The sequence below is a fragment of the Scophthalmus maximus genome, chromosome 5 (assembly GCF_022379125.1).
Source record: "Scophthalmus maximus strain ysfricsl-2021 chromosome 5, ASM2237912v1, whole genome shotgun sequence".
In the NCBI taxonomy this organism is placed as follows: domain Eukaryota; kingdom Metazoa; phylum Chordata; class Actinopteri; order Pleuronectiformes; family Scophthalmidae; genus Scophthalmus; species Scophthalmus maximus.
In genome coordinates, this window is record NC_061519.1 from 431,720 (window position 1) to 455,947 (window position 24,228).

Genomic DNA, 24,228 nt, shown 5'->3' on the forward strand with positions numbered 1-24,228 from the left:
TTTCCTACAAACACCAATACAGGTAACTGTCCCATAACAGTTTACGAACGGTAATATTCGCTATTCATACATTTTCAAGAAGGCTGTAGCTGTCAAAAAATGCTTGATACTACCATTCGTTGACGCTCGTCCTGCCGATGCAGCCACTGTCTCTTGCCTTGCCAACAGTATCCTACCTACGTGAAAATCCAACCTGACAACTCCAGGCTCCCTAAGAGCTGTCAGACAAAGTCCAGAGGCTCCGCCCCCAAAGTGTCCAAAAACCGTGAGAGTAGAAAGCGGTCCAAGTGCAGCGAAGCTGCCTCGCGCGAGTTTAAAAGTTGCACCGCGAGTGCAGAAATAACCCTCGAGTAGTGGAGCTGCCTTTCCCGCGAGCGAGAGCAGATCCTCTTTGTGATTTAAAACTGCGCGCGATGGTTTAATATGTTTTTTTAATATACCTCAATTCTAACTCCATAGTTAAGATCCTGAAGAAGGAAAAGGACACTGAAAAAGAGGTAAATGCCAAGATTCTTGGCGTAGTATTTCTATTTTATCTTAGACTCTGTTTCTATTCTACTCTATTTTATTGTTAAAATTTCCCCTGTACATTTTTTTTCCCATTCCCACATTTTTCCCCCTACAAATATATGATGCTGTTTCGATTTTGAATTGCTCCTACGGGGGATCAATAAAGTTACATCTTATCTTATCTTACATCTATGGACCCTTTGATTGTGTTCCTGTGCTCTGGTTTAATCTACTCAATAAGAAGCCATCCCAGCATCCAAAATCCAGCCTGGGCTGGAGTTTCACCTGTAGGTGTAATTATTCTTAACAGCCACATTCACTTGGGGCTCAGAGAAAGATTTGTCATCTTTGGCTCATGTCTTCTCTCCTCAGGGCTCATGAAATTAGCTTTGACTTTCCCTTGACCAAGGCTACAGACTTGTGCACAAAATGTCCCCTGTGCCATCAGTATGTGAATGGGTTATGCCAGTCTTCACAACTTCAGCAGCCAGACTGACCTCTGTTCCTGATCTCCAGTTGGTGGTCCCGCCGACTCCTGATCCTCTGTCAGCCGGACCGGCCGACCTCTGTTCCTGTTCTCTCTGGGCTTCAGCGGCCTAATGTGAGTTCCAGCCTTCACAGGCGTTCCCCTGCTTAGCATCCTGAGGAACCCAACATTCATCCTTGGCTTCAGTGCCGGCCTCCAGCTCTGCCCCCTCGTGAACTCTTCTTCACCATCGCCCTCTCGCTCGACTTCTGGGGAGGTACAGCATCGTCTGTCTGCTCAGCCCCCAATCCATCCTCCTATGTGGCTCGCCTGTCTCTGTTACTTTCTTGTGACCCCTTCTGTGTTGTTGGTTCCTGTTTTATTTTGACATTTCACTTCCATTTGCCACTTCACTTTTTCTTTTCAACAGTGCTTTACTGTCTTTGAAGCCTGAAGAAAGCCAGAGTGTTTTCCAGCATTCTGGTGGAATTTTCCCACTGTACCACAGATTATATTCTCTAACTGCATATCAGGCTGGTAGATCATGGTGAGCGGATGATCCACCCAGTGGATCACCAGTAAAATAAAAATCGATATTTATTAGAAACATCTCATCCCAAGGTGTTACAGGTGCCTCTGCTCTCACACCACTAGGCTCAGGGAGAGCTTTGTTCCTATAGCCTACATTAATTATGTGGATCAGTACTAATTTTACACAGACAGAAACACGACACTAATTACATGTGTACATATGCGTTCCTTAATTGTTACTCATATTATAGCCATTTCATCTCTCAGTTGAATATACAGGCCTCTTTCTTGGGAGACATTGGATGTCACTGAGAAAAGCACTGGTTTAAATAATTACATTAATTAGAACAGAGTCATCATTGATATTTTCAGTCCTTTCCTACATAATCTGGAGAACTTCTCTCTTTGTATTAGTGGTTAGATTCTGACTGCATTTAATTGGTTCTGTATGTTCTGCTTCTTACAGCTGTTTTTGCTTATGACATGAAGTTTAGAACAAAATTAAACAAATATTAAAAAATTATTGCAAAAAATTTAGTAAGTTTCGGTCACAATAGTTGCAAAAACTATTAAGGACTAAGTACTATACACAACTATTATACTATTGTTTAAAGTGCAAAAAGAGATGATAAAAACTAATGTGTAACATGGACAGCCATAGACACAGATGCATTAACTGAAACATGTATTCTTCTTTTATTTAACACCAGTACAGAGCAGTGAAGAGAAACATCCAATTAACAATAGCTTTTAGGTGACCAGAGAAGGGACAAGATCTGCCGAGACATTGAAAAAGTAGTAAAACATTACAACAGGCACACAGATTTCAACAGTTGAGGAATGAAGAAACATAGATGAGATGAAAAGGGTAGAGGGTGGCAGTTGGGTTGTGGACGGTGCAGACTGAGGAAAAAATTTAACCAAGAGATGATGTTGAACTGTAAAAGGCTGAGTCCTGAAACCACAACCTGGCAGAAGGATGGACCCTCAGGACGTTCAGCTGAAATCACAAGAAGGAAAAGGTGGGGTTTAGGTGTATGTCTTAACCAACCATGACAAACGAGGAAACTATTTCACAAAAAGTCTGTGGAGATTCTCATTCATCCAGGTCATATCTCCACAAGGGTGTTGAATCAGCAGAAACTAGACTTGGGAAGCCTCTTGGATGTAGGTGAAACGTCTTCAAGAAACTACAATGAAGTCCAGTTACTCCTGATTCAACACCCTTGTGGATATTTCACAAAATTTGCAAGTGAAGGACACATTTCACTTAAGATTGTTGGTGGCACAGTTGTGAGCATTGCAAGGCTTTTGCATGCTTGCGCATGTCTTTTTTTATTTTATTTTATCAGCTTCACGAAATATATCAGAATGAGAGTAAGGTGCAATGATATATTGTTTCAAATCTCAGCTTGAAATTTTACAAATATGGTGAAATGGAGCCCAGATGCTTTGCTTATAATTAGATTAACATTTATCATTACCAGTTTTAGTAAGTGAATAAAAGTCATGATAAGCTCTAATGTCTGCCTTTAGCAAAATAGACTCAGGTTAATGTCCTTTTGTTTATTATAATGCTAATTCACTGGAAAACTCATGCAGTAAAGCGATAGCCAGGAATATGATTAATTGATATGACTATGATAAATCCCTTGAATTCTTTACTAGTTAACATTGTTTACATCTTGATACTCTTCTGTGGATTTAGTTGTAAAATAGGTTATTATGGCTTGAAAGGGGGTCATGTCATGTCATGTTGTAAAGGATGTTGTACAAGGTTTTTCTTCAGTTCATTGAAAACTGCTGTCTTAAATGTATCAGTCATGGTTTGGATGTTCCGTGTTCTTCAGTAATACGTCCACTTGAAATATGAATTTACTGAATGCCCGGTGTTTGTTTGGCAGTATAATGAAAGCTCCATTGAAGACCCAACCTCCGCAAACTAGATGGCTGGTATGCTGTTTTTGTCAGACCTCTCACCTGAGACTAAATCATATTGGTTGAACCTCACTTGGAGCTAATGGCTCAGTGTGTTTGAGGGACACAAACCTCTTCATCACAGGGCAATAGCACAAGGAGAAGATTTCTGATGAGCCCTTCTCCTTCAACTTCCCTAGATGTACCGATTGATTTGAAAGGGCCTTAGACTGGGTATAGATTTGATACAGTTTGGTAAAAAAAAAGTTTCCTGCTTTACCCTGGCCGAATTCAGGCCCAATATAATCTATATCTGAAACACTTTACTCAGCAGGAAAGCTGCATGACCCCCCTTTTACTCTAGCATTCAAGATATACAACAGTTCAATATAGTCCAGTGAATGAACTTCAATTGAATTATTTTTATGACTTTAGGGTCAGAGGTAAAACAGTCTCTTCCTTTAACCAGAGTATGAGATGCACCAGTCAACACTCTTTTTCAATCTGGTCATAAGTTATTTTTAAAATTCTTTGTTATTGTGATGTACAACTACATCTTTATTCAATTGGGATATTAATTAATTTCAATTATATAATTCTTACTATGACAAAGACAACATGCAGAATGATTTGATCTCACGTTAGATAATGTTTATGTCATTGAGTCAATAAAATTGAATTGAATATCACACTTTTAAAGGCTATTGTTGCTGTAAAGAGATCTAATTATTTATTAAGGTTGTTTCTAAACAAACGTGCTCTACAGACATTCTAATCTTTTTTTTAAATGAGAAGAACATGTCAAGTTTTTTTTAATCAAAAATAGTAGAAACTATAGCAACCAGATTGTGTGTAGTATGGATTTCATGTTCAGAAATGGAAAATTAGTTTTTTTTAAACATAAAATGCAAACATAAATTCATATATGTTGTACATGTGTTGTTTACTCTGTATAATAACAGTTTTCATATTGGTGCATATCAGCAAACAAACGAACCGATGTGAAAGTCTCATATCGGCCGATGTTATCCACCAACCAATAGATCTCTATAACCCTAATAAGCCTGCTTCTCACGTAGAAATTATAATGACTTTATTACTACTTACATAGATGTCATGTCATTGAGGGCGTGGTCCAGTTCCTCACTGATGGCTTTGTACTTCAGCTTCTGTGCATAAAGCTCATCTGTCCATTCAAAAGGAGAACAAGGGTAGGTGTGTTAAAAAACTAAAACTGAAATAACTCATGTGGAAGATGAGATATAAATGACAATAAAGACTTAACATGACCAGAAAAATATATATCTGCATAAATGTGTTACAGTCCTAGTTAAAGTGGTGGAGACAAGGAGGAACATAAAGTTAGGTAGACTTGTCAGTACAGTGTATTTCTATACAACTCTATGACAAACAACATACATACTTATATCATATTACTACTTATACATATCATATAGTATTACTATAAGTACTATATTCATGCACATGATGTTTTGCAATGTCTTTCTTTACTGATGCAGTTAAATGAAAGGCGTGGTTTTCATCAAGCCTTTTCTTTCTCATCACTTGTAACTTTTTATGCATTTTGTTCCAGTAAAACAAATATAACCTTCAGAAATGAACTCTGAGAGATTGGTTATGTTGCAGTACAGTGTGTCATGAAAAGGATCTACAGGTACAAATCTAGACAAATGAATGCTCTACCTTCCAGATCATCAATAGTCTTCTCAAGCTTGGCCACAGATCTTTCAGCAAACTCAGCTCTGGTCTCAGCCTGAGATAACATAGCACAGGTCAACAAATCTTGAAAAATAAAATATTCTGAAGTATGTAAATCATATTTTTGTATTGGCCTCTTACTGAAATATTTTAGGGTGTAGGGTATATTTACAAATAGAAATAATTTTTCTATTAGAATTTTAGGGTTTTTAAATTTCAAAGGTCCTTCTTTCTCACTAGTCATGTGCAAATCTGTGAGGGTTAGGGTCAGTTAATTTCACTCTCTGCAATCACAAGAACCTAGATTTCACTACTCAACAGTGAGTAGTCCCACTCACTGAAGTGAAACGCAGGGTTTATTCCTCAACATCCCTGTCGTACTGAACATTGCTGTCACTTTGACAAGCATACCAAACTGTTTATAATTCTTGATACTGAATATTGAAGATGAAAATGGTTTTGGAGAATAAGGCCATCAGTTAAGGCACTTAATATCTTGTGCTAACTCCCAGCTACATTAACTGTTAGCTCAGAGAAAAGGATGGCCTCCCTGTGAACCAACGATTTGAATCACTCAGGGAGTATGTAGCCCTGCATGTTCACTCGCAGTTGATTGAGCTCAAATTAACTGGGAAATGAAAAGATTATTTAAAAAGTGATTCAGTTCAGTTTGTTCAGACTTTTTATTCTTTTGGACAAACGACCCAACTCACCTCTTTCAGCTTGTCAGTCAGGATCTTGATCTCTTCCTCGTACTTATCCTCTTTTTGAGAGTACTGTGGCGAGACAAAACAGTATTCAGACCCGGCTCTATGTGAAAGCAATTCCACATGTGATTCCATATGAACTTGTAAAAGAAATATGAAATCAAACAGACATTTACTTTTTGTCAACGTTGGATAATTCTGAAAAACCCTGGATTATGATCAACACTAGCGTTTGAATAAATATTAATTTCCACAATATCTGTACAGGACAGCTAGATTGTGCTCAAGGTTAGGGAGAGATTAAGTTTGTATTTAGCAAAAACAAACAGAGCATTAACTCATGTCTCAAACATGAAGGTCAATGCACCATACAACTGACACATTGCTTCATGAAACTCACACTACTTCATACTGGAACACTGAACGTTGGCACTTGATTTGATGATGAATTGTGTACAGCAGAAACATTCAATTTATTTTTATATTTTTTTTAATATTTATATTTTTTTTAATGTAAATGTTAATATAAATTTGCAATATGCAATGTTTGATGAATTTTGCTAATATACTCTGTAATGGACTCAGAGACCGGTACTGTGCAGATCCTTAATATTGTATTTCATTGCCACATGACTTTGTACTGTGTACATTTTTGGAAGCATACAGCATATTTTAGGATTACTTGAACTGTCACAAAAAAGTGATCCAGGCCTGACCTGCCAATTTTGGTACAAAAATTAAACCATAGGTGGTGATCTCATATTATACATCCAACTACAGTTTTGGAAATGTGACAGAAAATGTTTAAGTTTAAAAAGATTCAGTTTAAAATCAATTATCTGTGGAGCTGCCAGAAAATATGCAATATTTTAGAGGTCAGCAGAAAACAACAGGACTGAGTTAATTTAGCAGCAAAATGTTGTTCTGATCAGAAGTTTTTCTAATTCTGTGATTAAAGAACTGTGAATAGATCAGAGCGTCAGGGTTCTATCGGCATCGCGCGCGCACGCTCTCTCTCTCTATGTATTTATATTACATGTCACTCCCCTAGTGTTGGAATCTCTGACTCCAGAGCTACAGTATCCAGATTATTATGATTATTATTATTATTATTATTAACAATGTCATTGCATCTCAGTATTATTATTGTCATTATAAAAATTGAATTGTCTACAAGTCCCTAAATAGTCAGGGCCCCAACTATATTTCTGAAATGCTTGATGTATATCGGCCTAGTACGTCTCTTAGATCTGCAGAAGCTAGGGAACTGGTGGTGCCTAGAGTTATAACTAAACAGGGTGAAATGGCATTTTGTAATTATGCTGCCCCCTGCTGGAAATCTGCCATAACCTGCTCTAAAAATAGGTTAAAAAATGCCTTCACTTAATCCCTTAATCTCACACTTATAAATAGACATTATCTGTTTTTATCAGATCAAATTTTTGTATTTACACTGTATCTATGCTGTTTTTCATGATTATATGGTTTGCTATTTCTAATGTTTTTCTTTTTTGCATGCATTTTGTGCATCTTTTTATTCTGTAAAGCACATTGAATGACCTCTGTGCATCATCACATAAAGCTAATAGCTAATGCATGGATATTCTTCGACACATGTAATTGTTTTTTGTAGATATCATACAGTGTATATACACTCACATTTTGCGGTAGTTGGTTCAGAGAAAAATAACTTAAGTACATTTTATTTTGGCCTTTTGGTGTATAAATTCGGCTACCAAAATACCTAAAAAACCCATTTATGTATTTTCACCAAACTTGGTGCAAATATTACTTGGGAGGGTATCTCCACATGAACTTGTGGAGCTGGTCAGTTAGGGGTGGGGCAAGGGGACTCCCATAACTGTCCCCTGTTTGAGATAGACAAACAGCTGGGCAAAAAGTGTTGCACACAGCTCTACAATGAGCACCAGTACAAAACACTAAGTCAGATATCTTTTATGTTGTATTAAAATAATTCATATAATTCTGAAACTGTGGTGGGACAAATTAGACCATGGTGGGTCACCACAGTCTAGGTAATTAGTGGCACACTGAAATCAAAAGCAATAACTGAATTTCAGGAATACTATTTTGCTGTTGTAGTTTATTATGGAGTTTTGGATTTGAGTTTTGTAGAGAGAGTCTGTTTTTTGTTACTTTTGTTATTAAATACTCCTTTTCCCTTTACCTTAATCTGGGTCCTGCTCCTTCAAACCGGTGACACTCAGACTATACTATTTAACTATTATAAAAAATATACTTTATTGATTTAAACGAATAGTACCCAATGTAAAATATCAGATAGAAGCATTTTACCACCATGTAGCATATTATGCATATCCTACTGCAACTCGCCACTGCCACGCTGGCCTCCCCTTGACGGCACCACTGAGTCAGACACCATGGTCTATGTACTTAAAGCTGGAGCAGATATTGGCATTGAGCATTGCAAGCAAATGTCTCATGCTTCCCCAGTCATGTAAATGAACATATTTCTAACCAGCTCTTTAAACCCCTGCTCAATTCTGAGTTGTGTCGGGTCTCAGTTTTGTAATACATACCCGAAATATTAACCCAGCATAGTAAGAGATGCTTTCTGATTTTCCAAGTGCATCACAATACTAACATGCTCATATGTACAGTGAAATGTATTGGTCGCGGAATCTGTTTCTGCTGTGTATACTGGGACACCTTTTTGATACAACTTCACTGTGGATGATGTGGCACAAACTCCACAGCACTTGTCCCGTAAAAAGATATCTATATACAGAAATCAAGTGGAGACCTTCCAGTGTTTCAGTCAATGTACCACTTTTGTAATGCAGTGAGCCAGAAAACCCCCTCACTGTAGGGGTGAAGCATTCTTAACATAACTATTCCTATCAAATGCAGATGGCACTTGTCACAGTCAAGCAGTTATTATGACTGAAGCTGTTGCTGTGCCTTTCCCCTCTGTCAAAGTCGCTCATAGTTTCCTTTGAATTTGTCCCCCTCCAGTAAATACAGAATCAAGAAAAGCACACTGGACAATGCTGCCCTGCGCAATGTAGCCTGGCCCTACCTTCTCAGCCTGGGCCTCCAGAGATTTCAGGTTATTGGTGACGTTCTTCAGTTCCTCTTCCAGTTCAGCACATTTACTTGTTTAGTTTTTATTTCAGGGAAAGAAAGGAAGAACAGGTGGACATAAAAACAACACATTTGTTTGGAGACAACTGGAAACAGTGATGATAAGTGTACATTATAAAAACAGATAGTGGTCAAAGTTCTTAGTTTACTTACTAGTAAAAGTAAAAGTAGTAAATGTAAGAGTACATTACCTGAAAGAGTCATGCTTTGAAACTATTACGAAACAGAAGTACAACAGCTTTTAAAGCTTTTTAACCTATCATTATCATCAATGCATTACTGTTTATGTACGAATCATTTTAATGTTATGGTCTAGGAGGAGCTTTAACTACTTTATAAACTGTTGGGTAGATTCAGTATATGTACCATGTACAGATTGTTAAACCCCTATGAGATTGAATATGATGAATTGTGATTTGTGAATATGGGTTATACAAATAAAATTTGATTGATTGAAATGTACTTTGTTACTTAAACAAATGCAAACAGACATGTTGAGTGGAAGTAACCAAAAACCACCAATGTCTTTTCATGATCTCAAGTCATCCACTGCTCTGCTTGAGGAGGTACTTGATATCGATACTCACGCCTCAGCCAGTTCTGCCCTCTCCTCTGTACGCTCCAGCTCTGCTTCTACGATCACCAGTTTACGAGCCACCTGCACAAAGCATTTTATATATTATAAGATTTCATACATCATACATATAAACATAAAAACATCTTCACTCACTCTGGACAAGTCCTTGAAAGTTATTATGTGGGCTGATATTTGTGACACTTGATAAATATCCATGGTACCTATGATTGGCTCATTGTGGAGTAGATTTAAGATACGAGTTAGAACTATATGGCCTTATTATTGTCTACATGGCTTTAATTGTTAGAGCTTCCCTGTCAGCACCTGGAGACATTATGTTACTGCAGACTCCAGAGACCAATGACAGAAAACTCACCTCTTCATACTTGCGGTCGGCCTCTTCTGCGATGTGTTTAGCCTCCTTCAGCTGTATCTCCTGGAGCTCCATCTTCTCCTCATCCTTCTGAGCCCGGTTCTCAATCACCTTCATGCCTCTGCACACACAGTGACTTAGTTTTTGTACAGTGTTTGGAATGTGTTTTTAATTGTTAAGATTAACTATGAATTGGACAAAGCTAACAATATGTGGCGGTATGTTCCGCACCGTCAAAATTGTTGGTGATCTATACTCGTCAATAAGCTGGTTTTCTGCTGACTGAGCATGTTTAATCTGTTTCAGAGTCGGCTGATGAAAGAGATCACTCTGATTGGCTGTTCAGATTTAGCGAATCAGAGCCTGAGAAGAGAAGCGGAAGTATGAAAGAAAGAAAATGAGGAGAATCAAGAGGGTTCACACCCACAAGACTATTTAAAGAGGTTGTCTTGCAGCCAGTTCATCTTCATCTGTCTGTCAATCCTGGTCGGCATGGCTGTTTGGAACAAAGACATGGAGGATCGACTGATCAGCATGATCCAAGAGAGGCCGCCTCTGTACGACATTACAGAGAAATCCTTTCCGATTTCCCTTTCTGAATGATAGTATACAAACTACCGCCCCCTGTTGGTATGGTGAGTTATTTCTCTCAAGCAGGTTCAGAACGTTCGAGCTAGTTGGTCATTGGATTAGGTCTTGGTGATGTGTTGTCTGTCAGTATCCTTTTTTCACCTTCCTATTTTACCTTGTGATTCCTTGTAACTTCAACTTTTTTCTTGTTCATTTTAATTTTATGTGTGCCTGCCAACCTAACCTAACCCACCGGTAGCTTTAACGTGTGTGGATTTGGGGTCTTAAAAACCTAACCTTAAAGCAAGTTAAGGCAGGATTGGTACACAGAGAAAGCCTCCAATTATATATTTCTATTCAGTTACATGGAGTGGATTTGTTGAACCAAGTTTTGATTTGATATACAATGACAATAAGTTATATCTCGTGATTTGCTACTTAGTTGAAACTATAGCACCACCAAAAGCAACCCAGATTAGAGGGACAAACAGGATTTCTAACTCCTCTTCCTCGCTCAGGTGGTTGTTGAGCACCTGTTGTAACAGGGGAAAAGCTGGGAATACAAATAGCTGAAACTATGTCTGAATTCTAAATGCTGAACCATAGTGTCTTGTGAGGGCTACTTCTTCCCAAATTATTGAAATTACCTTTGGGTGAATACAACACTCTGTAAGTCTAGACGGGCGTCTTGACAAGTCTGGTTCACTATGCCCTGAATGTGAGATGCTGACAAGACAGCAGTTGACTGTGAGTAGCCAAACAGACTCGGCCATGACACCATAATGTCACCACCCTTGCCTGCCAATTAGCGAATGACGCCCTCCTGTTTCAGAGTTGGCACTCCATGATCTCAAACTAGTCTATGTATGACAATGACAGGTGGCAGCCAGTAGAACTGTGAGGCATGAGCCATTTTGGGAGTCCTTTCTATCTAAGGAGATGTGTAGTGTGCTTGTGCTTTTTTAGTGACTCACGTCAGCCAGTACTGTGTTATTCCACTAAATACTGCTGGGCAAGAAACAGTAACATGCTAACCACTCAAGCAAAAAGTGGTTAACATGTCAAACCACCTTACAGTTAAGAACATGTGCACTCCACAACACCCGTTTTGTGCGGTTACATGTACAACACAGCATAGCTCTGACTCGCAGCAGTGATGCTGTGGTCAGAGGTGAACCACTGATCAAACACTTTTTTTTACTATTACTTATACCACTTTAACACCAAAATTACCGTGTAGACCCGTTTTTTTTTTTTAAACTCGGGTCAACCCGCGTCTAATCGGCAATTGGCCACTTTCACACTGCGAGCAGACCAGGGTCTGATGGTCGTGTAGTGACAGTTGTCGGCCATAGATGGCGGTAGAGAGCGGCGCGCGCCGTAAAACAAAGAAGAAGAACCGTGTAGTAAACAACAGAAAGCATGGTAGCCAGTGAGCCGGTGGTCAACGTTACCTTATATCTTGTACTTGTCACTCTTTCAAAGTTTACAAACTCAGCGCAGTGTTACGAGCCAAGCCTGGCCCTTTAAGCAGGTGGCCATATGGGTTTTGAAGTGTGATTGTGAGAGAAGAAGACGTTTGGCTGCCACAAGGAGAACGGGCTCCGCACATCATCCATGTTACCGACAGTTTATGGCCACTGTGTAATGAGAGACCGCCTGATGGGGCCGCGTGTGTCCGCCGAAGGGTTGAAATAAAGTGCCCCGTTTTAAACCTCATCGATGATCTGGATTGTGTTAGTTGTTACCACCAACCAGCCAAAGCTAGGCTAAGCGATGATAAGCTTCTTCTTCTTCACACACACACACACACACCCTTTTGGCCACCTACTTAAAGGGCCAGGCTTGGGTCGTAACACTGCGCTGAGTTTGCAAACTATGAAAGAGTGAAAATTACAAGACATAAGGTGACGTTGACCATCGGCTCACTGGCTACCATTCTTTCTGTTGTTTACTACACTGTTCTTCTTCTTTGTATTAATGCGCACGCCGCTCTCTACCGCCATTTATGGCCGCCAACTGTCACTACACGATCATCAGTGTGAAAGTGGCCAATTGCCGATTAAACGCGGGTCAACCCGTGTTTTAAAAAAACCCGGGTCTACAGGGTCATTGTGGTGTGAAAGTGGTAGAAGTCACCTCTCGCTCTCATCAGCAGCCTTCTCAGCCTCCTCCAGCTTCTGCAGAGCGGTTGCCAGTCTCTCCTGAGCTCGGTCCAACTCCTCCTCCACCAGCTGGATACGTCTGTTTAGGGAAGCCACTTCTGCTTCAGCCTGAACACATAAACATGGTGCTCAGACAAACCAGTGATCTTTTTACGCCTGCACAGGTGTAATTTGCCAACAGCACAGGACTTTGCTAATGTTGCTTACACAATTTTTCTGAATGCAAATTCGAAACTGATGTGTTTTCTCTGAGAGAATAGACAGACTGTAGCTGATAAAAACATGGGACCTGCAGATCTAATGTTCAGAGTCCGAAAAGTACCTTTATGTGATGATACATCATCTTTGACAAAAACTATGTTGGCAGCTATGTTCTACATACATTAACTATTACTATGTTGTCTTTTAAGTAAAACCTGCTCAATATTATCCAGTTTTTGTTGCATTTAGGAGTGTTAAAGTGTTTTTCTTTATTGATGAGCAATTATGAGATACATAAATATTGTTGCTGTATAACAAACCAGGAAATGCATGAAAAACTAATATAGATTCATAAATTCATTAATTTATTTCAATACTGCTGCTATATTTTAAGTAAAGAAAAAAGAGAAGCTAAGAAATTAGACTTTTTTGTATTAGAATTTGTAGATGTAAGGTAAAAAAATTATCAATACAGAATTCTTGTTAATCTGGGAAAAGAAACATAAAAGTATGGATATGTTAAGATAATTACATATTTACTAAAAGTAACCTACAGTACATTACAACTATTAGTAGTATTTCAAAACACATGGGCTATAGTAGGGCAAGAAAAAAGAGAAGCTTTCCCATGTTAACATGGGGGAACTTAGTCACAGCACTGTGAAATACACACAAATATAAATATAAAACTTAATCAAATTTAATCAAATTAATATTCAAGCAAAAAATTGATATTTGATCAGTAATCGATTACTAACTAATGTTACCCTGGACATTAATGAAATTAATTAAGTTTAATTAAGTATTTTTCTCTACTGTAGGCATTATCAAGAGGCAGAACAGTGGCCTATGCTGACCGCTGTACTTTGTAGATGTTGAGGTCCATTCTTCAGAAATAACTCAGAATACCCAGGATTGGAGAAGAGAAGAATACAATGGAGTGCATTTCTTTCATTGTGATTGAAAATGATTTCACATCAACTTTCTTGGTGGTCAACAGGGGCCATAGTCACAATCATATAAATTGATTGTTAATGTACAGTAGTAACTTTTGTGGTGTACAAAATTAAAATGTTTTATTTGTTATTTTCCTCATGTTAAATGTGTTTGTCTTTATTAAGTGACCCAGTGGCATTCCTAAAAATATTTATTTATTTAGTCACTCTCCAAAGGGGGAAAGTTGACCGAGGGGGAATGGATCACGTCCCTAAAATGGACTTGGAGCATTGTTAAGCTCACAGTCAAGGTTGGATGGCAGACATTGAGGCCAAAATAGGCCTCTGAATCCCCCTGACAGCTGCGGAGCCCACACAGGGCATGATGAGAATGGAATGCAATGGAGAAGCAGTGAATCATCCAGGATTGGTTTACACTGGTATTATCATAGCTTTGAACATGGCTTCAGTTCAGGCCTCACACTGTTTGCTAGTGCTGCGTCTGGGATATTTAGAGGTTAAACATGTGCAACCATATTTATAAATTATATTTAAATCCTAGTAAGATAAAATAAAGGGGCACAAAGAACTACATATCTACTCTATCATGTGCCTTGTCTGGGCCTATATCTTATGTGAAGTATGTTTTAATGTCTGGAGTCAAGTATAAACAGTATGATGTCAAAATCTACAAAATAAACCACAACAATTACATATGGCATGTTTAGAATTGTTCCTCACATCAGCAGCCTTCTTGTCAGCCACCTCGAGCTTCTCCTGAGCATCCTTCAGGGCTTCAGAGTATTTGTCAAGCTCATCCTCTGTCCCCTTCAGCTTCTTTTGCATTTGCAGAAGTTCATCTTCATGCTGATGGTGTGGGAGATCAAACACAGAGTTAAAAGAACATACTCAATGCAGTGATTTTAATGCCCTGGAATACAATAACTTCTATGCATTACAAGTAAAAGTCTGGCAGAAAGTCAGTAAGGTCAATCGGAAAACAATACAATTTTTTATGAAGATGTTTTTGCTTGTTGAAGATTATTTTTCATGTTCATACTGACCATTGGGGCTATTCTTCCCCGACATGCTTCCACTCAAAGAGACTGGGGATAAAATCACAGTGTGCACACTGAATCTAATACTAAAAAGACAAAGCTAGTATATTAGACTCATTCAGACTCACATTAACTTCATACCAGCTTCTCATAAAATAGTGAAACAACATGAATTGGGCTTCAGAGCTATGCTGCAACTATTTCTAAACATGGAAAAAAATACTGCACTGGTTTCTTTACACATTCTACCAATAAATACATGTCATGTCACTGAAGTCTAGTTTAGGGGTCTACTCAGTTCCTTGTATTTGAGACCTGACCTAGGATTTAAATTGTGCCAGGTTCAAACTGCTTTTAGTCAGAATGGTTCAGGTAAGGTCCCGTTGTATCACTGCAGGTATCAGGTCTGTGTGTCAATATGTCAAGTGGATCAGTGGATCCAAGTGGACTCTTAGACCACATTTACACCTGGCATCCACATGTGGTCTGTATCTGGACATTCCATATGGATCAGGAAGAATGCAAACTGATGCCATGTAAATGAATGTAAACACATTGTGATCAGATCTTAGCCAGGTATAAAGGAGTTAGTAGAATGAAACCAAATTATTAAAATAAATGATCTACCTAGCAAATTGAAAGTGCATGGCACCTCATGCCTTCACTACCCTCTATCTCAGTGCGAATGATATCTGAAATCTTTGACAAAGCATTGAGGTGTTCAGCAAAGCAGATAGCAGGTAGAAAATAATGCTAAAACGTATTTTCAATGTTTTGGTTTCATATCTATTAAACAGGTAATTTTGTTGTGTAAAGCTTTGAGCTCAGGATGCCGGGTTCAGGTTTGGTTATCTTTATTGATTAATTACAAATGTAAGTGGTATTTCTCTCTCTGACTGTGCAAATCTATGCTAGTGCCATGTGTTGCAACAAGACACTCACGCAATGCCGTGTGGGAAGATTAAAAGAGATTTAAAGAGTTATAAAAACTCTGATTTCTGGCTGGTATGTGTCTCAAATACAAAGATACTTTGATTCAGTCAGGTCCGGTCTTCAAGACACAGATACAGACCAGGTCCAGGTCTTAGTTTCAGACAGGTGGAGAAGTCTTTGTTAGAATGATCTGATCGTCATCATGCAGAGCCATTATATGAAATAGTGACGATATATGCCAGAGGTTATATGGTAACATCAATTCATTCAATATCTAGATACTACCCCAAATTTATATCAAACAGTCACTTTCTGATCATTACAGAAATTAATATGTAAAATAAGAAGATCATACAATCTGCTCTAAATGGTCACATGCTGTGCAGGAGCATAATAATTAAATGGACTGTACTTATATAGAGCTTTGGGTCTATATAAGTACAGTCTTATTGACCACTCAAAGCACAAGTCACATTCACCCATTCATACACACATTCACACAGCGTCGCTATTTACCACGTTTTTTCTATTTCATTCATACATAGGCATGCAGACTGGGGGAAGCGAGAATCGAACTGCCAACCTCAGAGTCTCTATCTCCTGAGCATCAGATAAAGAAAAACCCTCAATTGAAGGAAGAAGGATGAAAAGCTAAAAATAACCCTTCTCTGCCTTGGTGACAAAACTAATACACTGAATCATTTCATCTCACTCTTGTTTGATCAGATTCTTGATGAAAGATGCTCTTCTTGTTTTTTGACCTGATTTTGCCTTTGTGTTCATATCTCACCTGCTTGCTTCTGTCCTCAGCTGCTTTTTTGTCTGCCTCAGCTTGTTCAGCCTGGTCCAGTGCATTCTCCTTGTCCAACTTCAGCATAAGCATCTTCTTTTTGATGGCCTCCATTTTGGCTTTGTTTTATGTGTTTTTTGCAGACTCACACAAATAGAAGAGAGGGGGAGATAGATGGGTGCAGGACAAATGGCCTGAGAGTCTGAAAACTGGTAGACACCAAACTCTGACAAAGATAAAGGGAGACCATTTATATTTTAGAGGAGGAGACACTCCCACTTCTGAGACCCTAACCCGACCCACACAACCACATCCTCCTCTCCCCCACAGTGACAAATGTACCTGCATGCTAACAACATATGTCTGTATGTTTACATTCTATATGTTCTGTAAATACATTTGGTGAATATGGGAGTGTTTTAAATCTTAATAACTCATAAAGTACAACAAAAGTAAAAGCACACAGACAAAAAAGGGCAAAAAAGGACTGACATTTAGATATATTGGGCATTGTTGGAGCCATATTATCAATATTGGATTATGGCAAGAAAAGATGTTTAGTTAATTCTGCTATTTTGTCTTGTGTTAAAACAATTTACCTTGATTTTGTTGTATAAAGCAGGCAAAGAAATTGGTCAGTCAATGATTGGTGAGATCACTGTTTGACATATACGGCGCGCCTCCTGGTCTAGGAGGTGCACTTTAAGTTCATGAGTGAAATGTTTGTTGTGGGTTAGATGGCAACAGAGAGCAACAGTTTTCCGACCGCACATTGTATATCATTTGAGGCAATCTGTTTAACAGTATTTTCTTTAATTTATTGAAAAGTCAACCGGAGTTTGTCTTAATGAATAATGTTTCTGTTACTTTGGAAAGACGTTCCCCGTGGGTGCTTTACACAGAGTGTCGGCAACTCCCTATCCAACCTCGTGGTTCAATTTATGAATTTAGTTTAGATAAGCCACTTCAGACATTTATATTATTTTATAATATGCATAATGACACCCTAAAATAGGTTTCTTCTTTGATTGACTGGTGACAGAGATTGTATCTAGTTAGACGAGTTGGTGAAATAGCAGCTGAGCAGGAAGTGATTTCAGGACTTTGGCTTTCTATTATGCATAATGTTGTCAATAGTTAATATGTTAGAAAACATTTCCCTGTCCATCATCCAGCTGAAACCAGTCATAAACATTAGCCTAAATTGAGAAACATGTTTCTGTGCCACTTGGCAAATGTAAGTCCACAATGAACCCATAGTTTTGGTCTCTACCATCTCCTGAGAAAATCAGAAATTGCAAAATCAGGTGAGAGCCACAGATTGTTTTACATACAATCAATGAAATATATTTTTACTGGATTCATATTACTAAAACCCCATTTTCCTTCAAGAATAATTAAAGAGATGTCTGTCAGGATTGGCTGTTATCTTTTTAAATAGTATAGTCCCCATTGATTTTCTATGAACCCTCTTGGTGATGGGATGAGAAGTTGTAAGAGAGAACAAGCACAATACAAAGTGACACTGAGAAGGAATGCCTGTGCTGCAACCCTATTCCATCACCTGGCCTCCAATGCCTATAACTGGATTTCTCCTGGGGATGGAGAGGATAAAGTGCCAGCAGGGTGACGATGACAGTTATTCTCCTCTCTATGCTCTAGTTAGGTTATTAATAAATATCTTTTGGCTGACATTGTCCAGAGCATTAGAATAAGAGTGTGTGTCTGCAGCTATGCACACAAATACACAGGCAGATACAGTATTAACACAGACAAAAAAGAAAAATAATTACTGGTTTGTAATCACACATTCTGAAAAATGAATTCTGTTTGCTATCAAAGCAGCAATCACATGAGATGGCTGATATCAGGTTCCCCTCTGTGTGCTGGAATGTTGGACAGTGACCTTTTCTATTACAGGGTTTGAGGGTATTCATATTGCCTAACCAATGCTGCCTGATGGTGACAGGCTCCAGTCTATTACTAAGGGGGAAAAGGTATGTATCATTTTAGTAGTTGTTTATTCAACATCAGAAAGGTTTTTTAAAATAACTTATCGAAGCAATAATGGGGTGAAGGTTGAAATATTAGCCTTTTTCACAATAGACAAAAACGTAACATCTAGATTTTGAGAAAGTAAGAAAGGGTACATGTTTCATTAATTCTGGGCAATGATTAAAATTGTAAAATGTTTGCCCCTTTTCTGGCATGACTGGTCAGGGCCTCACTATCAAAACTAGGTATCAAGCTATTATGGAGGTAAAGAATCCTCAGTCAATAACTTCTACATATAGTTTCAGACAAACAAAGGTATCACACAACCTAAGCATGTAATGCATAATGCATCTTCTCTTTCAAGAATTTAGTAATAAAATTTAATAAACAATTCAAATCAGCCATAGCACATACAATTGATCTACAAGATCCTTACACCTGACTCGACAATAACCCTCACCATTGCTAAATGGGCGAAAGACTTATATATATCAATAAACAATTTCTCCTGGACTAAAATCCGCACAAATACATTCTCAATGACAGATAAAAAACCTCCCGTACAGTATAAGGTGAACCACAGAACAAACATTACATCCAAAGAAATGCACCAAATGGGCCTACATGACTTACCCAACTGTCTCTTAGATGGTTACATACACGCAATCTGGCACTGCCCACCCATACAACATTTCTGGAAATCAGCAATAAATTGTCCCTTATTCTGGGCTGCCGGATTCCTGTCTCCCCATCATTCTGCCTGTTAGGTGACTTATCATCAATTCAAATTCCTAACGACAACATTAAAATACTCACAGCGCTAACTGTCGCCTAGAAAACCATACTCCAAACTATCATTATGGACAGACCTCTTTTCAGAACACATAGCAATGAAATTATTTTTTTGCGTCTATCAACCATAAAATACACAAAACTTGGGAGCCAGTCCTCACTGCATGAATCCCTGACTAACATACATTCTAACATGACATTCATCTACACCCTCAATATCCATCATCAGATGTATGTTTTTGTACTAGAAATATGGTAATGTTTGTATTTATTTATTCATTTTTTGACCCCCACGCTCAATTATTGCTAATATCATCTCTCCCCCATCTTTCTGAACATCTCACCAACAAAAAGAGCAGGGCGCACACAATCCTTCACAGGCTGTGCTACATCAATCTCCAGTGCCCATTTGCAATATGGTTTTAGCAGGTTAACATGACAAAGTTGTTTAGACTTTTTCCGACTTGGTGTGGCAATCAAATAATTCTCATCCGAAATCTTGTCTGTGACGGTTTAAGGACCAGTGTACTTCACCTGAAATGGTGAACCTACAATAGGCATAAGAGCCAGAACCTGGTCTCCCGGACTGAACTCCTGAGACTCAGTGTGACGGTCGCATATCTTTTTCATTCTGGTTTAAGACATTTGTAACTTCTCCTTGGCCGTACAACCTGCCACAAACAAACGGTGTCTGAACCCATTTACAAAGTCAATTAAGTTTTTAGGTGGCTCTGCATCCACCCATCTATCCTTTAAAACTGCCAAGGGCCCCCGCACAGTATGTCCAAAAACCAGCCTGTTCGGACTAAAACCGGTACTCTCCTGTACAGCTTCCCTCGCAGCCAACATCAACCACGGAAGACCCTCTACCCAGTCTCTATTCAGTTCTGTGCAATATAAAAGGCAGAAGAGACTTCAGAGTCTGATGGAACCTTTCCAAAGCACCCTGGCTCTGAGCATGATAGGCTGACGACCGATTGTGTTTTACACGCAGCAGCTTTAAAACTTGCCCAAACATGTACAATGAAAAATTTGACCCCTGGTCACTCTGTATTACTTTTTGGATGCCAAACACTAAAAAAAAACTGAGTCAATGCCTTTACCACAGCCTTAGTAGTAATTGACCTCAGCGGATAAGCAGCAGGATACCTAGTAGTTTGGCACATGACTGTAAGGAGATACTTGCAGTCAGACTTCGCACACGGCAAAGGACCCACACAGTCCACAAGGAGATGCTCAAATGGTTCACTTACAGCAGGGATAGGCTGCAGCGGAGCAGGCTTAATGCACTGGTTTGGCTTTCCTTTTAATTGGCACACATGACACGTCTTTATGTATGATGAGACATCTCTCTTCAGCCTCGGCCCGAAAAAATATTTTAATATGGTCAGATAAGTTTTTCTGACACCAAAGTGTCCACCTTCATCGTGGGCCACTTTCAGTACCAGTGGACGAAATTTAGCCAGCACCACCAACTGGAAAACTGCACCTTTCACAAAATCATTACCTAGAGAAATCCATTTTCTGAACACCAAGCCGTTCTGCAAAAAGTAGCCACAGGCTGTACTTTTTATGTCAGGGGTAGACAACACACAATCAAAAATGTTTTTTAAAGAGGGGTCACTCTGCTGCTCCTGCAACAGCTCAGTATGAGAAACAGACAGTGGAAAATCAGACAGAGATGGAACCTCCACATCAACCTCACCACGCCTCTTGTCAGCTAATAACTCAGACCTACCAATTGCACGTTTCACAGCACAAACTGACAAAACCTCAGGTAATGCAACAGCATCAACTGAACGGAGTGCAACCACCGGTGATGGAGGAGTGTCCGACCAAACCTGGCCACCAGCCAAGCCATTGCCCAAAATAAAATGAACCCCTTCAATGGGCAACGTGGGACGCACCCCGACAGCTACTTCACCCTGCACCAGCTCGCAACTCAGGATCATCTTGTGTAAAGGAATAGGCAAAACTGTTAACCCTATCCCACGACTGAGAATACCTTCACCCCTGTCGGTCTCCTCTGACAACGGCAGCACAGAGTCCACTATGTACGAGTCAAATGCCCTTGTGTCCCTCAGGATTTTTATGGGAACTTTATCATTGCCTCCCACCAGTGATACAAATCCATCTATACGCAGCCAAGACATCAGGTTCACAAAAAATAGTGGTACGCACATCAGACCCACAACCAGTACTAACTAACCAGTGCAGGAGGTTTAATGTTATGTCTTCCTCCTTTATTTTTAGTCTGCAACACAGGACACTCCACCTTCCAATGGCCTGTCTCGTGATAGTAGTTACAGGATCCAGCACCATCATGTCGCCCTGTCAATGCAGGCTTACCTGAAGAACCAGCTGGAAATCTACCAACACGGGAGTTACCAGAGTGATCATCCATAACAAAGTTAGCTCCTGATTTATGATCAGATTTAAAACGAACCAGCTCTCCATGTAGGCATTTGGTCACCTGAAACAACGGCAGAATTACCTGAACCCCTCCAGCCAGATTCATTACGCACAGTAGTGCGCTCTCTAAAACTGCCTTTATGGAGCAGCACATACTCATCTGCGGACACAGCAGCCTCAGCAGTTGTGGTGACTTTTGTTTCATTAATGTGTGTCGAAATTTGACCAGGATGCACATTCTTGCTCAAGTATAACCAAATCACACAAATCATCAAGTGTGTTAACATCAAGAGCAGCTAACCAGCGTTTAAAATGGTTAGTTAGATCCCTAGCAAACTCGACATAAGTTTCTCCATTTCTTCTCTCCCAGGACCTGAAACACTGGCGATACGCCTCTGGGACACGCTCATAACTTTTAAGCACAGCAGATTTTTATTTTGGCATAGCTAAAACTAAATTCCAGGCTCAATGAGGAATATGCTTCCTGCGCTTTCCCAGTGAGTGTGCACTGGAGCATAAGAGCACGTCCGCGTCAGGCCAGTTTCTAGCGATGGCAAGACGGTCAACAAACGAAAACAAAAAGTATCTGGATCGCTCTCATTAAACTTAGGCAACCACCGCAAATTATTGATATTCGTGCTTAATTTTATCATGCTCCAACTGCAGAGACACACAGTGAGTTTCCCGGTGCACACAAAGAGGATTTACCTCATAGGGTTTAGAGTTTCCCCGCTGTCTAAACACCCAGCCCCAATTACTAAGCTCCCCCTAGTCTTCATGCGGCTTCTGCGGTGGGTATTTACGCACTAAAGCCCGCTGAGTCAGGGGGGCGACTAGCAAGCTAGCAACCCTCCCGAAGCCACGGATGTGCTCCCAAGCAAAGCTTCAACCACGCCGGCCAGAACACTATCAGAATCGCCCAACAAACCCAAAGGGAATGCCGCTACAGTCTACAAAGGAAAACTCCACCATTTCACAAACATTTACGTACAAACACAACGCGCACCAAATCACAAACAAAGACAGACGCTGTAAGTTACCAAATGCCAGAATGCAAACAAACCTACACATGTTCCAACCAGACTGCTAACATAAACGGGAACAAAAGGGACGAGCCCCCATTTTGTCATAACCCGGCACATGGGCAATGACGAAAACACAGAAGGACACAGAACTCGGACAAAATTAAGCTATTTGTTATAGCAAACGTAAATAAATAAGAGTAACATTGATGTGAGGCATGTAAGTCAATGGCCTCAGTGGTGTTCATGTGTGTGTTTATGGATCATGTAGTGTAGGGTGTGGTGTAAAATATACAATGGTTGGTTGCAGCCGTTTCTTTTTTTTCTATCATTAGCATTACTATTATCATTATCTCACTTTATTTTAGTTGGCTCACTGGCACTACTACCATCAACATGTTATTTTATAATATGTTGTCTATTGTTATAACTATATCATTAATATTATTATTCTCACTACTGTTTATTTGTTTATTTATCAATTTGTCTTCCTCCTGACCCCCAAACATTCTATATCACTATCACAAAGTTCATTCATAATTGTTTTTTTTCGTATTATTAGTCAATTGTTATTATTATTTCTGGTTTGTTTAATCATTTCTTTGTGAGAACATCAAAATCACACCATTATACCATCATCTCAACCACTATCATGAATAATAAAAAACATGAATATATCATTACTATTCTTACTCCTGTATTGGTCTTCTTTTCATTTAACAAATTAATTTAATTCTTTCCAATTCTTATTTTTTTTAACCTATTTTTATTTTTATAAATCGGAATCTACTTGTTACGGGTTGGGGTTTAAGCAGGACCCAAAAAACAAGCATAATCCAAAACTCGGGTAATTCGACAAAACTCTTAACTCACACAGAGGGACCAAAGTAACAAAATAACAAACCAGACCACAGGGAAAGAACAGGAACAACATCACAGGTACAGACTGGGGCAAAGTCACAGAGGAATCACAGACAAACCAAAAAAGACAAAGGGAAGAGGAAGCACAGAGACTAAATAGACACAAGGAGGGCAGGGCAAATTGAACACAGGTGAGACACATTAGGAACAGTTGCAGACAATCACAGGGGCAGGAGACACAGGAAAAATAAAGTGAAAAGACAAAAGACAGGGAAACAGGAAGTGCGGAAACACGAGGAACATTACTTCAAAATAAATCAGGAACCAACAACAAGGGATCAAGAAACTAATATAACAGATACACAAGGGAAAGTACAACAAGGGAATAATAAAATAAACAAACTATAGAGTCCACTATAACGTAGGACTTCATGATCCTTGCGGAACATGAGACTACTATTTTTATCCATCCTCAAACAACATAAATATTACTATAATATATTTGTAATTGGTTTTCACTGCACTAACTAAACCAGCAATTTACAGTTAATATAGATCATATCAGCAA

At 39.1% G+C, this 24,228-nt stretch overlaps 2 protein-coding genes across 2 annotated transcripts in view; one reads left to right on the plus strand and one right to left on the minus strand.

Moving 5' to 3' along the window:
• si:dkey-240h12.4 (death-associated protein kinase 2) overlaps positions 1-4,115 on the plus strand; it is a 35,555-nt gene extending 31,440 nt beyond the window's left edge. Inside the window, exon 13 of the transcript XR_004793820.1 lies at positions 1,027-4,115. The gene's annotated coding sequence lies outside the window, so the exon portion shown is untranslated. The remainder of the gene's footprint in view (positions 1-1,026) is intronic.
• Positions 2,180-16,818, minus strand: tpm3 (tropomyosin 3). The gene is made up of 10 exons (XM_035633728.2): positions 16,579-16,818; positions 14,539-14,664; positions 12,636-12,769; positions 9,930-10,047; positions 9,564-9,634; positions 8,912-8,987; positions 5,857-5,919; positions 5,129-5,198; positions 4,532-4,610; positions 2,180-2,507 (listed from the first exon to the last, which is right to left on the minus strand). The coding sequence occupies exons 1-10, from the start codon at positions 16,690-16,692 to the stop codon at positions 2,504-2,506; spliced, it is 855 nt and encodes a 284-aa protein (XP_035489621.1). The 5' UTR covers positions 16,693-16,818; the 3' UTR covers positions 2,180-2,503.
• Between the last annotated feature and the right edge of the window lie 7,410 nt (positions 16,819-24,228).